The sequence below is a fragment of the Telmatherina bonti genome (assembly GCF_933228915.1).
Source record: "Telmatherina bonti genome assembly, chromosome: 8".
Lineage (NCBI taxonomy): Eukaryota > Metazoa > Chordata > Actinopteri > Atheriniformes > Telmatherinidae > Telmatherina > Telmatherina bonti.
The window spans coordinates 23,090,593-23,107,164 of NC_136626.1; the positions used below are offsets into that span (position 1 = coordinate 23,090,593).

Here is a 16,572-nt window from a genome sequence, read left to right on the forward strand (position 1 = left end):
TTTCTAAATGTGCCTTGATTAAATTCTAACTTAGTTCACACATTATCTTGGATAACTTAACTTCAAGGGGTGAAGGGAGGTGACAACTATATTGCCATAACTACACCCACACAACAGGTGGAACTAATTCTTAACAGAGCACATAACCTTAGAAACACGTCAATCTGCTTCAACACATTGTCTCAACTATTAATCATTGTACTGATTCAAGATCAAAACATCGATAAAATACAACACACCTGCTTTAAATGAGGTGGATCTACTCAACAGCTTGTTGTCAAATTCTGCATTAAAGCTTTTCAAAGACCCATTAATTTGAGTCGGGTGTGTTGAAGCAGGACAGCAGCCCTCCTGAGGACCGGAACTGGACATGACTCACAGTTTTTCTACAAAAGGAACTCATTTTTATTTTTAAAAGAAGAAGAATTCTCTTTCAAGTCTTATTTAAAACTTATAAGTAAATATGTCTCAGCTGCAGCTAGAAGGTTATTTTTTAACAAAAATGTGATTTTTGCTTACTATGAAGGTACTGGGCGTCTCTAAGGAACCTGGTCGTCTCACTGATGAATTCAATGAAGTCCATCATCTCCCTCATCTTCCTTCTCTTCCTTTTCATCGTTGTCTTCGCACTACTTGGCATGCAGCTTTTTGGTGGCAGGTAATGTTAAATTAAGATCATGCAGTCCCCTTGAATTAAAAAATGCCATTGAATCCATTAAAAGAGACAATAGTCCCACACACTTTCAAACTCAAAATCAAGGCTTTAGTAAACAGCTTACAAGACAGTACATGGTATTGTGGCACATTCACGTTTGTTTTCAATATATCATCACTTGATAGAGATTTCAGACTTTGTGACTGAAAGCTAACTGAGATACTGCAGATAATCATTGCATTGAGATGAACTGATCCCGAGAACACGTTTAGGGAAATTTGTTTGAAATAAATGATAAAGAAAGCACTAAGTCAACCAGCTTCGCACAAACTCGTGTCACATCTTTTTTACAGATTCATCTTTGAAGACTACACACCGACAAACTTCGACACCTTTCCTGCTGCTATCATGACCGTCTTTCAGGTCTAAGAATAAACTTGAGAAATTATTACTCATCAAATCATTTGGATAGATAAGCAGCTAGAACTGCGCTCATAAGGGATGTTTAGGATAGTTCCACTAATGATATGAGGTGTGTGATTGTGTGCTGGGTATGTTTTCGCAGATCCTGACTGGAGAAGACTGGAATGAAGTGATGTATAATGGCATCCGCTCTCAAGGGGGAGTGAAGTCTGGCATGTGGTCTTCAGTTTACTTCATAGTTCTCACTCTTTTTGGGAACTGTATCCTCTATAATTTGTCTGTTAGGGAAATATAAGTGTCATTCCTTACATTTAAAAATGTAGTATTTTGTTATACATTATTTCTTTATTTAATAGAATTAGTTTTTATTCTTTTTTTAATTTACAGTAAATTACAGCTGTTACATAAAGCTTTATTTGTCATATCTGACTTAGTTTGACAATCTAAAACCAGGAAGTGACTCTATGTAGCAAATCAAGGGTCAAGCATTGACGGCTTGGAGAAGACTCAAATTCCCAACATTCAGATAGTCAGATGCATGTCAACGGAGGCAGGAAAAAACACAGAGGAGATCATACAGAGAGTAAATTATCCAGAGCAAATTGCTAGTTACTGCAATCTGCAATACAAATAGCACCATACAGTGTGTCTATTAAATAGTTAGGGTTGGAGTTCCTAACATAGCTGTGACCAGACACCCTGCTGAATGTCTTCTTGGCCATTGCTGTGGACAACCTTGCCAATGCACAAGAACTTACAAAGGTAACAGAAGTTGAGTAATGTTATAAAGAACCAAACCTTGTCCGATTTGCTTTATATTCTCAAAGCTTTTAATCATTTAAATTACCAAATGTCCAAATTGTTCAGATTGCTTATGATCTTTTTCTCTTTTGATCAGGATGAAGAGGAAGCAGAGGCTGCATTCAACCAGAAGCATGCTCTGCAGAAGGCAAAAGAAGTTGGACCGTTGTCCTCCTTCATGTCTTCAGAGTAAGTGCTGTATGCAGCCTCTTCCTGCCTGACCTCTTCTTCTCCTCTTATCAATCTCTCTTTTCTTGTTCCGCTCTCCCTCCTTCCTTCTTTCCATTGCGGAATGGTTGCATAGCACTATGACTAGTAGCAGATATAATAATATCAAGCTTTAAAAAAAAAAAAACAATGAAACAGCACTGTGCTGTATCAGCAGCACAGATGTATATAAAATGAATCAAAGCAGAGCTTCCAGCTGCACTACTGTGTATGTGCTAACTTGACAATGTCATTTAGGAGTTTTTATGAGAACTGGTGCTGGCTTCTGGCTCTCTAGTAACTGAGTGCAACATCTCTACTGTAAGAGGGAGCCTTTGCTATCACCCAGCACCGCAGTATGGACCAAATTGAATTCCTTTTGGTGACTGCTTCCATTCTGGATGAAGATTATACTGGCGACAAGTTCATTATTGACCACTTTTAGATGGTATGATTTATGTAGTAACATGCAGAGTTGTTTCTGCTGGTCGTTTACATCTTAAAAGTATTGTAACATGTGAACAAATTTATTTCAGACTTTGATGTATTTATTTAGCTTATATATTTATTATCAGGAGGTGATTGCATATTGCCTTAACTAATGGAAGTGCATATGCATGGACAGGAGTGGAGAACTCATGCTCTGTATGTACACCGCGCATCAGGAGGCAAACATTTTGTTGCATGAGCATGTAAGAGATTTAACATTTATGATCAACATGAGATTGGTCATTTCTGTATTCTTTGTCTTTATTTTCACACCTTACCTATATATGTCTGATGTTAGGGTTGGAAAATAACTCACAAACCGTACAAAAACTAGAAATGCATGTCAGTGGCAGCTGATCTGCTTGAGGTTCAGGCTCCTGTCAGAGCATGTAGAGAAGACTGGAATACCACAGGGTCATCTGGGTGGCGTCTCTACTTGGAGCAGATCTGCTGAACTTTAAGGGCTCCTGCTCTGATCTCTTATGTCGCTTATAAAACTCTGGCTGTTCCTGCCCTCCAAGACCCTGAGGAAACTTGCATGGGAGCCCTTTCTGAATAAAAAGCCGTGGCGCATGCGGGAGGCTGACAGTGATTTTGCTTTGAGAACGCATGCATCTGGGCAGCATGATTAAAGGAAGAAAAACAGAAATAACACACACACTTGCTGAAAATGCTTTTCATAGGAGGCAGGGTGAGTGATACCAGAAGTGTTTTCAGCGTGTGTGCAGTTTTTCTTTCATTACCAAGTCTTTGAAAAACCCCTCCTTCAGATAGATGTTTTTACTATACTGACTTTTTTACTATATTTTACTACACTATTCTGAAACTGAACACTTGAATTTCATAGTTTAGTTCAGCATGACCTGAAAGAGGGCTGATATGTGAGTGGTGCGAGGTGGCAATGGTGAAGTGGCATCCCAGTGTGCTGGATTTGTCACAGTATTTAAATGAACCTTCTCTTGCCTTTGTTTGCTGATGGAGCCCATCTATGTATCTGTACCCATATTGTATCAGACTGTCTTCTTATCAATGTTGCGCTTACTGTTGATGTTTATGAATGTTTCTGATACTACTACCATCTTGTTTGTCAATGTGTCGCTTGGCTCCAATGGAGACACACACCAAAATAACAAGGGTCCTACAGTTTCTTTGGGAGGATTAGAAAAAAATTGTGAACAGAAACCATGATCTAATTTGAATACTGAATAAATGTGATGTATGCGTGTATTCCTCTGAAAAGAGCGGTTATTACCTCAAGCCATCAATAACACATTCAGACTAGCTGGTCAATGGCATTAACAGTCCAGCTAACTGTTTAACAAACTGTGATCTTTGTGTGTGAGGCTGTTTTGCTGTGTGTCTCCTGGCCTGTTTTGTCTCTGCTCACAAAAGCACTAATGTCTTGTTTTCAACCAATCGCTCATTGATTACACGGACCACACAAGAGTCCACGCTCCAGTAAGTAACACTGTCTGTTTAGCTATCTGAATCTCTCACTCACGCCTGCTTGATTTTCATGACTGGGTAAATGTCCCACACTCATCTGTTCATGCCCTGTACTACACCGATCCTGCCAAATATACAATCCTATTTGAATTCATAAACGTTTAGCTCAATTCTATAGAGTTTTTTTTGTTTGTTTGTTTTTATTTTCTGTAATGCGCTTTCTTTTTTATAACTGAAGTCACACAACGACTCACGGCTTGGTTAAATATTCACCCAACATTATCAGTAAATTGCTTCATGTTGAAATGTTGACAAACTGCTTGAACATCCTATTCATTGTTTTGGTGCACATGTTTTGCTTGCTACTTTTCATTTCATGATCCAAAGAAAAAAGGAATCCAGAAAGTGGAGTTTTAAGATGGTCAAAACTTTTAAATGTGTCATTTTAAATGAGATTACCCTTTTGGTGAATATATTGCATGCAAGTTAAATTATTTCTGACCAAAACTGAATGAGCAAATATATCTGAAACAAAAAGATCTGTGTAGATACACAGTTTTCTGTATTTATATGCTGACATTAGGTCTTGTCTTGCTTTTTCCAGGGGAAGCCGGAGGAGGCGGCCCTACCTGTACAGGAAAAGAGCCATACACCGCAGCCGGCCTACATACTCCTATTCCCTGGAGGAGGCCCAGGGCAGTCTCAGGGAGGGCCGCCCACATCCGCCACTCAACCCTTCTAACTCTTTCATGTCCAGGAGAGAAAGAAGAAAGAGGATGACCATGTCAGTGTGGGAGCAAAGGACCAGCCAGCTGCGTAGACACCGCCAGATGTCTGGTCGAGAGATCCTGTTTGGCAGCCACAACGAGGAAAAGGACGGTCCTCCTGCTGCTGCTGCTGGGAGCCATCATGGACGTCCGCTGTCGGTGCATCGCAAAGCCATGCAGCACACACCATCTGGGAGTGTGAAACACTTGAGTGACCCACTGACCTCCCCAGCTAAGAACCAGGCTGCAAGCTTATCTATGTCCACGGACATGCCCCTTCATGATGACATGCCTGAACCACCAATGTCAGTTCTGGTACCAGAGTCACTGGATCCTACAAATGTATCCCTCACTGATTCTGTATCCATGACAGTTCCTGAACCTCCTGAATCAGAACCAATCACAGAGTGCCGAAAACTAGGCATTAATCACAAACCTGTTCATGAGCGCCGTAGCCCTAGATTGAATGGCGAACATCAGCACAGGCCTGTGAAGAAGTTCAGGCCTCCAGATAATGCTGACTCACTGGCGCCTGAGATGGGAGGTCATGTTGAGATCAGGAGCAGGAGGGCACCGCATCACTGTGACCACTATAACAGCACCAGTAACCAAGAGTCTTTTCCTGTGAGTAGAGGAGAGTTAGCGACTTGTACTGTCACCGGAGATAGGAGGAAGCATCCTGGGAAAGTACATGAGCGGATTGCAGAGGCCGAAAGTAAAGAGGAAGAGCTGTCCAAAAATGAGGAAAACAGGTAAGATAGACCAACAAGTAAACATTCATCAGCTTTTTAGTAGATGGTTTGGTTTGGAAGATAGATGTCCACAGTGTGTTGCAAACTCATTTTTATGTTTTTACATAATAAGTGAAATGAAATATCATACAACCATATATTAATCAAATCAAATCAAAGCAAAGATACTTTATTCATCCCCGAGGGGAAATTCAATGTTCAAGCCAGCTCGTCCAAGGTTTGACATACAGACATGTAACATTAATGACAAAAAGAATTATAGAACCAAACTGAAGCTTAGGCCCCGCAGCCAGTCTTACCGGCGCCGCCTTATAACAGATAAGAACAGAGATACATTAGGATCATGGGGGGGGGGGGGGGGGTCGAGGGGGAAAAAAAGTCATGTAACTCCGGACCGGGCCACTAGATGACGCAGTCCAAAGTGACAGGGAAAAAAATCTTCATTCCCCTTAAGCACAAACTCAAACAAGACACACACACATTCCAGGGAGGCGGTTAGTCATGTGGGAGGGGACCGGGGATGGATGAGGAGGGGGACAGAGCGTCTATGAACATCTCGTCTTCCGTTCTCAGCGGGGGGTTGCACCGGCCCAAGGCTGTTGGGAAGCCAAATCCAGATATGATTGTTATTTGGGTTCCAGGCGAGGAAAACAATTTGCCCTCACCCTTGAGTCCATAGCAGGTCTCAAGCTGGCAGCTCCAAACAGTCTAATGGGGGGGTCAATTTCCACCGATCCTAGCAGACATCCTCTCCATGTTATCGATTCTGTGTACCAACTCTGGGACCGATGCAAGATGACAAGTCTGGGATAAACTGGAATTCCTGCTTACGGTCAAGTTTGGTCAGCGCAAGAGTCTGTGCACTGCAAGCCCGGCCCATTGCAGAATTCTGGCAGTCTGCCAGTTGTTGCCAGAATCTCACAGGTCTTGAGGTAGATCAGAACTCCGCCAGCGCCAATCAGCAGAATCCCGATCACCAATAATCCAAAGATGTAAACATCCTCCACGTCCTCAGAGGACAGAACCGCCAGACACATCGTTCTCCACCTGGCCCATGAGTCCTGAACGTATCCAGCCGGAAGCGTCCCCTCAGTACATGCGGGGAGCGTTGATCCAATGCGTTGATCCAATGCACATTCAACATGTGGGGAGCATTGATTGAATGCGTTGAGAGACCAGCCAATCATGATGTAAAAATTTAAGGAAAAGACATGTAAGAAGAGGCTCCGAGTCAGACAGGACAAGTTGCGGGCCACAAGGGAGGGAGGGAGGAAGAAAAACAAAGCTTTCAAAGAATATTAAATCTGAACTACAGACATTTTTCGTTTATGTCTACTCGTGTTTCTGTCTTCCTTTATAGACAGAGCGATGAAGCTGAAAAAGGGGACAGTAACTCTAAAGAAATCCAGAGCCACCGTAGCGATCCATATCCTCAGAAACAGGAGGAGACTCCACAACAGTCCGATCTAGCTGTGCCTGCTAACACAGAAAACAACAAAGAAGAAAAGGAATCACAGTTGAACCAGGATAAAGCTCAGCTCTGCTCTAGTGTGATTATTGAGGTGCCCAATGTGCAATCATCTCTTGAGCTCTCTACAATCACAGGTAATATTATAAATGTTATTTTTCAGCACTGGTTATATTAGATGGGTGTTTTTGTAATTGTTTTATTTTCTCATAACTTGTTTGTTTACATTTGGCTTCAGTCAGTCATTAAAACTGTTTTAATTTGAATTAATCAGTGCACTGATTCAGTCTACAGATTACATTGGGTCATTTTTCATCTTAAAAACTGAGTTTTTACATTTTCTTGACCTTGTTTAGTCAACAGCAAGGACCCTGAAAGCTGTAAGTCAGAGAAGGAGGAGGCAGAAGAGACTAAGCCTGTCAGCACGGTGGTTCCAGATAACATGTTCATCTTCAAACCTGACAACCCGTAAGTTGCTTCCAATCATTCTTCGCAAGGTAAACTTTGGTGCTTTTTTATTGTCTCTGCTCCAGTATGTGTTTTTATGATGTTTTATTTATAGTACAATGTGCAGTAATTACTGCCATTATTAGAGATCATGTTTTTGGAAAAGTGATGTCAGAGATAAAAAAAAAAGTCATCTTCACTGGGTTAGATGAGGAGATCAGTTTGACTTTTGTATATAGAGACTATGTAGTGGCACTTGGTTGCTTGGCAACCTGAGGATGACCAAAGAAAATGCTCTTGGAAGCTACGCAGACCTGGACCAAAAAACTCGAATAAAAGGGTGATTTTTAGAGTTTTGTGGTTGATTAAAAAAACTAGATAATGGTAACTAAATCAGTGTATAAGTGTAGTTTCCAGATATTTCATGGCAGTTCTAGTGTGTTCTGTGATATCTGTGTTGTTTAATCCTAAAAAATCTCATCATTGCTTCATTCCATTTCAACCCAATGTTCTTTCATAAACCCCTGCTCAGTGGATGTAGTAGCTGCCCTCTTCATCATGTAGTCTTTCCTCTGCTCTTCCTCAGAGTGCGTCGAGCATGTCACTATGTGGTGAACCTCAGGTACTTTGAAATGTCCATCCTGCTGGTCATTGCTGCTAGTAGTATAGCACTGGCTGCAGAGGACCCTGTGGCCACCTCCTCAGACTGGAATAAGGTTTGTTTTTACTGTTTTGATATTCAACGTTAATGGTGTAGTAGAAACAAGAATGTTTATGATCATTTAGTCATGTTGAAGCTCCGTTAACCCCCGAGTTCTGATTTCAATATTTTTTTTATCTGTGCCTTGGGTCTCTTAGCTCCCCTCATCTACAACATGCAGCTACAATAAAATTAAGGAACAAAAGGAATAAGAAAAAAGGCTTCAATTGTTTTTTTTAAATTCTACTGACCATATTTGGTTAGAGGGATTAAATCTAAGAGTGTGGCAAATAAAGTACGAGACACACTCAAGTTTGTTGTTAATGGCTTGACTGTGGTAAATTATCATGCATAATGGCATGCAGGATGATTTTATGTGTTTTGTTTTACATGAGACTGTCCATTTGTTTCCCACTGTGTCTGACCAACTTTACAGGTTCTACGCTATTTTGACTACGTGTTCACCGGAGTCTTCACTTTTGAAATGATTATAAAGGTGAGTTCTTCTGTAAAGTGTCCAGCAAGTTCATCTAGAATGTAATTTGTGCTGACTTTACCTTCCTGTGCTGCATGGCGATGTGGTGGTGTGCCCTCACAATAACAATGCATGTTCTCCCTCTGTATGCGTTGGTTCCCTCCCCGTACTCTGGCTTCCTTCCACAGTCCAAAGACATCCATGTTGCCTTAGTTGGACCTTCTAAACTCTCCATAGGAGTGAATGTGGGCATGAATAGTTGCTTGCCTCTCTGTGTTGCATTTGCAGTATACTGGCGACCTGTCCAGGATGTACGCTGCCTCTTGCATGGTAATTATCAGGATAGATTTCAGCTTTCCTTTGAATCCTAAATTTGATTAAGAGGTATAGAAAATCAATTAATATATTTTCCTGTTTAATTCAAAAAACGTTTTTACATTCAACAATAACTCGTTACTTTAATTTGAGGTTCAACAATGTAAAATTTACAAGTAAGCATGAAAAAGGGAGAGATAGTAGCCTGATATAGCCTGGCTATAGTCTCGGTCTTTGGGTTAGAAAAGAGCCATCTCAACCTGGGTTTTATCTTTATAATCCATTAAGTATGACAGGATGCTAGACCTTTTTTTAATTCACATCCCTTTGCTCTCTACAGATGATCGACCAAGGACTGATCCTTCATGATGGCTCTTACTTCAGAGACCTGTGGAACATATTAGACTTCATCGTTGTGGTGGGAGCACTGGTGGCCTTCGCACTCACGTCAGTCACTTATTTTATTGGTTTAACTCACTTGAGCAAATCACATATAAACATTATTGGGTCAAGTTATGCTTTACTGGAATTTCTCTCGTACAGCTTTTTGTGCACATAAAGGCTGAGACTTCCATCCAAAGGGAGTTAGTTGTTCAATCCCATAGAAAAGACTGTCGCTGAGTTCTTAATAAAAGAACTGAATTGCTTTTGTCTTCCAGGTTTTTGGGATTTTTTTTCTGTCACTCGTTTATATGACCATATGACACATTTGCATAATTGCTGCCCAGCGGCTAGTTTCATGCATCTCAAACAAAAACAGAGCAGCTGCTTCATCCTCTGCAGTCAGATAGGGAGGGGCGTTTCACAACTGGGCTTTAGAGAGACTTTGGCTGAGAGGAAGCATTTCAGACAGAAGCTGACAAGAGGCAGCGCTTTTATTTGATATTAGCTCAGTAAATGATTTTTTAAAATAAATTTGTACATAAGCAGTATATAAGAATTGTCTAAGTATAATAAATGATTATGCATTATTATATAAAATTATTAGTGTTCACATTTAAATTATTTCATAGGGATTTTTTTGTAAAATATCAAATTTCACTGAGAGAAGAAATAATTTGTGGCAGTTTTTTCTGTGTTGTTTTGTTTAATTTAACCCGGCAAACCAAGTCTGGTCGAACTCATATTGCGAAAATTCTTCTGTCCACAGTTCCTTGCAGATCAGTCCCAAAACTGACTGGAATCTAATCTTAGACTGAGATCCATTCTCAAAAAAAATTTTTAGAGAAATACACCCAGTAGCTTTTGCATAAAGTTGCTAACGGACAGAAAGATATGGGGAAAAATATAACCTCCTTGGTGGAAGCAATTATAAGTCTGTAAATTAGTTTAACGTGAACTTTTAGATTTTTCCTCACAATGTTTTAATAGCTCAAATTATATGTCAAATATAATATACATGTTCTCTGTCTCTTTCTGCTATTCTGCTTCTGTTTTTTCTTTGTGGATCTTGCCCTTGTGGGACTAACCAGCAGCAATGTGATGGGGTAAAATACAAAACATATCTAAAAAATATCAGCTTACTACAAATTATTATTGATATTTAAAATGACATAAGTCAGAGTCACTGTAAGATTTTGTGACAATGAAGGAAAAGTTTCCCGTGTTGGAGTGGAGAAATACTCACAATTTGTTCTTTTGCTTAGAAATAACAAGGGTCGGGACATTAAGACCATCAAATCTTTGAGGGTGTTGCGTGTCCTCAGGCCACTGAAGACCATCAAAAGACTTCCTAAACTCAAGGTCAGAAAAGCCTTTTTTTACTTTTATTGTTTTGTTGTCCATATATATTTGTCTTTTCACAGTATTTCGGTTAATTTTTGACAACATATGTTATCATGAGCTGCTAAAAAAATGTAAAAGAAAAAAGAAGTTACAACTGTGCTAAAGATTATACTTTGATGGCATTTTTCTCCAAATTACTGTTTTATTTCTGTTAAAGCTGGAAAGATAATGTAATCAAGCAAAGATTCATAATGATGAAGGAGATAATAAAGAAGGAGTCATAATGTCAGGACTACTTTCTACTTTATAACCTTTTTTTTAATGAGTGTGTGTGGCGTGCATCTGTAATTGTGTGTGAAAGAGGTAATCATGTGGTTTGGATTTTAAATTCTTTGTTGTGTGAAGCATAGCTTTATTTAATATGCAGAAATTGGTTTTTATTATGTAAAGCCCTTTTGCCCTGTTGCTGGTTGCATGAAAAGTGCTACATAAATTAAATTTCATTTGATTTGACAAGATTACTTTTACTAACATTATTATTCTTAGTGTTTCCATGAGCATACAAGGATGCAAACATAGTTCGTAGTCTAAAAATAAATCCCTCTTTCATGTCGCACAACTATAATTTAAAAGCCACGAGAGTGAATGAGCTAAATGACAAGGTGACAAACTGTGAGCATCAGAGCATAACAACATTTTATCTGATCTTTCATGTGCAGAGGTCCCCAAAGCCCATACTGATACTGTCTGCACAGGGAAACAGGAAGATAGGAAAGAAAGAACTGGGAGAAAAAACTAAATCACAAAACTTGTGTCTGATCTTCAAGGCAACCTGTGCTTTCTCTTCTTGTGACTCAAAACGTTTTTTTCTTTTTTTTTTTTTTTAATTAATTCAGCAAAACCTTTCCTTAATAAGGTTTTACTGTAATGAGGAAAGGTTGCAGCCTTGGGCTGCTGGGATTTGCAGATTTTCTTGCTGTTAAATGTAGCCAGTAAGAGTAAGTAGGTATACATTTACCACTTTTGATATCATTTTACTGAGTAAAATAGTTTAACAAAAGGCTGTGTATACATAGAATATAATGAAAACGGGATACTATCATCAATGGCTACCTTTACACACACAGCTGCTTTAATATTAACCCAGTTAAGACCTTACTTTGATTAAGACACTACCCTATATACATTTTATGATTACATTAGCCAAAATAAAATCATATTCAAAGTAATCTTTGAATTTAGCTATGCGGAGTTGTGGAAATACATACATGCACATCTGTCACAATATAACATCTGGTGCTTTGACCTGATGCTTTATGGTGCACTTTTAGTTCCAAAGTTGTTAACATAGGTAACTGTGGGCTTCTTTTTTTAAAGGAGTCACTTGCTTGTATTTCTTGTTTTCATTAATCAGATTGCTTGTTTTATGAACACAAATATTGTTGTACTGTAATAAGATGTAATATGGTCATGAGTCATCGAACTTTGCTCTGTAACATGCAAATTGGAATGTGAATGGTTAATCTATTAAACAAAAAAAAGTATAAAACTGACGTGAACATAAGTAGAAATATTGTTCTGTATGCACATATGAACAAGCCTCCATCTTTGGTTACACTACAGATCAGTGTGAGATTCAATAAGTTCTACCTTTCCCCACTCCTTTTCAAACATCAATGTATAATTCTTGTTTTGTGTGACCTGATTCAGGTCAATGTTTGGACCTGCTACTGTCCTGCGTTCTCTGTTTGTTCTACTCTTGGAGCACTATTTGCTCGAAATAAAGAAAAGTACATTACAATATATAGTTTCTAACATCTGCTTTGTCCTTCTGTTCCAGGCGGTGTTTGACTGTGTAGTGACATCTCTAAAGAACGTCTTCAACATCTTGATTGTCTACAAGTTGTTTATGTTCATATTCGCCGTCATTGCTGTGCAGCTCTTCAAGGGGAAATTCTTCTACTGTACTGACAGTTCAAAAGACACACAGAAAGACTGCCAGTAATCTTACTTTTTTATTCCTTTATATGTCTGGACTACCGTCATACACCATTTCTTATTCATGGCAGTATATTTTACCTTTTCTTAGTTTAGTTGTATATTTCTCTTTGTAGGTGTCTTTTATTCTTTTTTTTCCTTTTTTTCCATTTCCCTCGTCCCATTCTCTGTCTTTTCTTCCTTTGGTTTCAGCTTTCAAACAGAAATGATCTGCATGACCCTTAAGTACTAAATATAACAAAACTGTCTTTAAACCTACAATTTCACAGTTGCTCATATGGCTGTCTGTCTTTCCCTTCCAGGGGTTACTATATTGACTATGGGAAGGACAAGAAGGAGGTGAAGAAAAGAGACTGGAGGAGGCACGAGTTTCACTATGACAACATCGTCTGGGCTCTGCTCACGCTCTTCACAGTGTCAACTGGAGAGGGATGGCCTCAGTGAGTGTCAGAGTGGAGCTGCACCTGTTCTCCTGATGGATGAGAAGCCTTTCCACTTGTCATTTTCCTTTCTAAGAGGGCTCATTAGTTCATTTGGTTGCTAGTGTTGTAACCTTTCATGATCTGACTTGTTCTTTGGAAATGGTCAAATCTGACCTTTGATGAGGCCAATATGATAGATGTGATTAATTCAATAAAAGGTTTAGCCGTTCATTAACTCATAATAAGCTTATGGTATTATTTCGCTGACAGTGCTTGCGGGCTTGGACTGTTAATTGATTGCTGCTGCTGAAGAAACAACTCAAAAGAACATGAATTCCTCCTCCATGTAGCAGTTAATATATGATCCTCCCAAGTGAATAAATACTTCCAAATAATTACTGTTAGACCTAAAAACTGTTACTGTGTAGCACCTAATAGTATAATATAATAACCTCTAGAAAGCCTTTGCTCCATATATTATAAATATCAGCAAAATCACCTTCTTGTTTGTTGTTATTTTGTCTCTGCTTTGCCAGGGTGTTGCAGCACTCTGTAGATGTGACAGAAGAGGATCGGGGTCCAAGCCACGGCAACAGGATGGAGATGTCAATTTTTTATGTCATCTACTTTGTTGTCTTTCCTTTCTTCTTCGTCAACATCTTTGTGGCTCTCATCATCATCACCTTCCAGGAGCAGGGCGATAAGATGATGGAGGAGTGCAGTCTAGAGAAGAACGAGGTGAGGAAAGGTTGATGGATGCATAACCTCAATGTACTTTTGGAGTTTCTGTACTAATTAACAGCATGCTCTGTTCAGACACTTATGAGACATGAAGGTATTAGTTTAAAGTGCCAGCAAAAGCTTATGTTTCATGCTTGACATTAAGATTTCCGTTATTATTATTACTTGACATGTAGTTGTCCTCGACTTCTTGAAGTGATTTGTGTATTTATGAAGATTTAAACTAAATTGTTCTGAAACTACCTCATTGGTAGCAATAAAATCTCATGTTTAGATGATCAATGAAGACAATGAAGCATAAATTCTTAGTGACCATTGACTTGTTGGTTATCAGTCTAATGCAAACTTTTCACCCCTCATTATTCCTTCTGAAGCTGTAATCAACTTTAGGACGCCTTTGGGTGATCCCAAATGTTTTTTCCCATTTTTAAATAGTGGGCAATGCTGTGCTCTCTGACTTTATTAAAAGTTTGTAGAAATAAGAACAAGTGCCGTAACCTCTACATGTAGTTCATTAAGCATAAAAACACAGTTATGAACTAACATGTTAATATTATATCTATCTAGCTGAGCTTTGAATGATAGCATAAATGTGCAGGCGTACTTTATAAATCTGTATATCAGGTAAGTAAGCATAGACCAATGTAATGGTTCTCAAACTTTTTTAGCCACCACCACTAAGATAACATGTTATCATGATCTTAGCTGTTTCTTGTTAAAACTGTTGTTCTCCTCACAGTCAGTAATGTAAGACAATGATGACACGGGATTGCCTAATGAGTCAGAATGAGTCTCTTGCAACTTCTGCTTGCAATCATCCATTAGTTTTCCACTTTCTTTAATCAGAACATCTGTGGTTTCTTCCACACATTCATGGACCCAACTGTTTCACTCCTGTAGAGGTTTTGTCTTTGTATTTAGATTAGTAAAGCGAAATGTATTCTAACTGGCATGAATATTCATTTATTCCCTAAGAGTTAGAGGCACTATGAAGGGAAACAAAAGAAAAATAGAAAATTGCTCTTATTAGAAACAGGATAGTTTGACAGAAAGTCTTTTTTTTTGGTTGTTGTTGTTTTACTGTTTTCTTCTTGTTCCTTTTGCATTTCAGAGGGCATGTATAGACTTTGCAATCAGTGCAAAGCCCTTGACTCGATACATGCCCCAGAACCGACACACGTTCCAGTATCGTTTGTGGCATTTTGTTGTATCGCCTTCTTTTGAGTACACCGTCCTGGCCATGATTGCTCTCAACACAATTGTACTGATGATGAAGGTAAGGAAAATTTGTGTACAGGTAAAATATAGTAATTCAACTATGCGTTTGTTATCAGATCACATTTTTTTCAGTGTATGATGTATTGACAAGTGCTAATTCTCTACAATTGTTTTATCTCTCTGCCCTGACTCTTTAAATGAACTAGTTTCTGTTAGCGCTTCAAATTAAATAAATCTAACATTTGTTGCCCCATAACCAAAACATAAACTCAGACGCTAGACATCGTAGCACTTCAAGACAAACAACATTTGGATTTGGATTTGCTGATGTATTCTCCTACCCTTCCCTCAACCAGTATTTATTTCCTGCGTTGGCCTTTTCTTAGGCTGTTCAGACACAAAAACAGACAAACGAAGAGTGACTCAGCCTGTATTAAATATTGATCAATAATGTCCAGGCGCTGCTATTTAACATGACCTCATTAACTGTGGCTGCCGGCCTTAGAGGAATGACTCCTTTTATAGTGCTACAAATGAGAGGTGCAGAGACAGTGAGACTATTTATGGGTCTGGAAGAATCTTCCATCAACCTGGAGATCTGCAGGGTACAGGGCTCAAGTTCACGCTGATATCAGAGAACAAGTTGATCTGCACTGAATCGGTCTAGGAATACCCCAGTTTAACCCCTGGCACCTTTCTTATTTTCAGTATCACTCTCCCCCACCGGCATATGAAGCAGCACTGAAGCACCTAAACACAGCTTTCACTGTGCTGTTCTCCGTTGAGTGTGTCCTCAAGATCCTGGCCTTTGGCTTTCTGGTGAGAGCAGCACATCGTTTGAATGTAAGTTCAAGAACTATTGAGACTTTACTGAGAGCATCTTTCCCGTTTTAACAGAACTACTTTCGCGACACTTGGAACATCTTTGACTTCATCACCGTCCTGGGCAGCATCACTGAGATTGTGGTGGACTTGCAGGTGTGGTCACAACAACAGTTGAATTGAACTCTCAGACGTGACTCTGATATCACGCCAGCCCTCCATTGCCATTTTTCCTCCCTTTGTCCTTTCTCCTTTCCCGTCCAGCATATTGAAACATTCAACATGAGTTTCCTGAAGCTGTTTCGAGCTGCTCGTCTCATCAAACTGCTGAGACAAGGTTATACCATCCGTATTCTCCTGTGGACCTTCGTTCAGTCTTTTAAGGCATTGCCCTATGTCTGCCTGCTCATCGCTATGCTCTTCTTCATCTATGCCATCATTGGCATGCAGGTCTGAAGTCCAAAAACACCAAGTGTCTGACTCCTGGTTCTGTGTATTAATTTTAGAGTGAAATAACATCATTTAAAATGAGTTTGTTATCCACTGTGAATTTTTATGCTGTCTTTGTTTTTCTTTTGCATGTTTGCATACATCTGCATAAATCAGGTCTTTGGGAACATTAAACTCAATGAGGAGACTCACATCAACCAGCACAACAACTTCAAAAGCTTTTCTGGTGCTCTGATGCTGCTTTTCAGGTA

General features: G+C 39.3%; 1 protein-coding gene across 1 annotated transcript in view; it reads left to right on the forward strand.

The window, feature by feature from the left end:
• The window catches only part of cacna1ea (calcium channel, voltage-dependent, R type, alpha 1E subunit a), a gene marked incomplete at both ends in the record, with an annotated part of 97,594 nt that overhangs the window by 69,030 nt on the left and 11,992 nt on the right, over positions 1 to 16,572 (forward strand). The window contains 21 exons of the mRNA XM_079244965.1: positions 527 to 658; positions 1,009 to 1,078; positions 1,221 to 1,338; positions 1,773 to 1,840; positions 1,977 to 2,068; positions 4,626 to 5,540; positions 6,901 to 7,145; positions 7,365 to 7,476; positions 8,042 to 8,171; positions 8,592 to 8,651; positions 9,286 to 9,392; positions 10,421 to 10,432; positions 10,592 to 10,688; positions 12,511 to 12,671; positions 12,971 to 13,108; positions 13,627 to 13,828; positions 14,943 to 15,107; positions 15,758 to 15,868; positions 15,947 to 16,027; positions 16,136 to 16,321; positions 16,478 to 16,569. Coding sequence (XP_079101091.1) covers positions 527 to 658; positions 1,009 to 1,078; positions 1,221 to 1,338; positions 1,773 to 1,840; positions 1,977 to 2,068; positions 4,626 to 5,540; positions 6,901 to 7,145; positions 7,365 to 7,476; positions 8,042 to 8,171; positions 8,592 to 8,651; positions 9,286 to 9,392; positions 10,421 to 10,432; positions 10,592 to 10,688; positions 12,511 to 12,671; positions 12,971 to 13,108; positions 13,627 to 13,828; positions 14,943 to 15,107; positions 15,758 to 15,868; positions 15,947 to 16,027; positions 16,136 to 16,321; positions 16,478 to 16,569 — 3,294 coding nt within the window. The remainder of the gene's footprint in view (positions 1 to 526; positions 659 to 1,008; positions 1,079 to 1,220; positions 1,339 to 1,772; positions 1,841 to 1,976; positions 2,069 to 4,625; positions 5,541 to 6,900; positions 7,146 to 7,364; positions 7,477 to 8,041; positions 8,172 to 8,591; positions 8,652 to 9,285; positions 9,393 to 10,420; positions 10,433 to 10,591; positions 10,689 to 12,510; positions 12,672 to 12,970; positions 13,109 to 13,626; positions 13,829 to 14,942; positions 15,108 to 15,757; positions 15,869 to 15,946; positions 16,028 to 16,135; positions 16,322 to 16,477; positions 16,570 to 16,572) is intronic.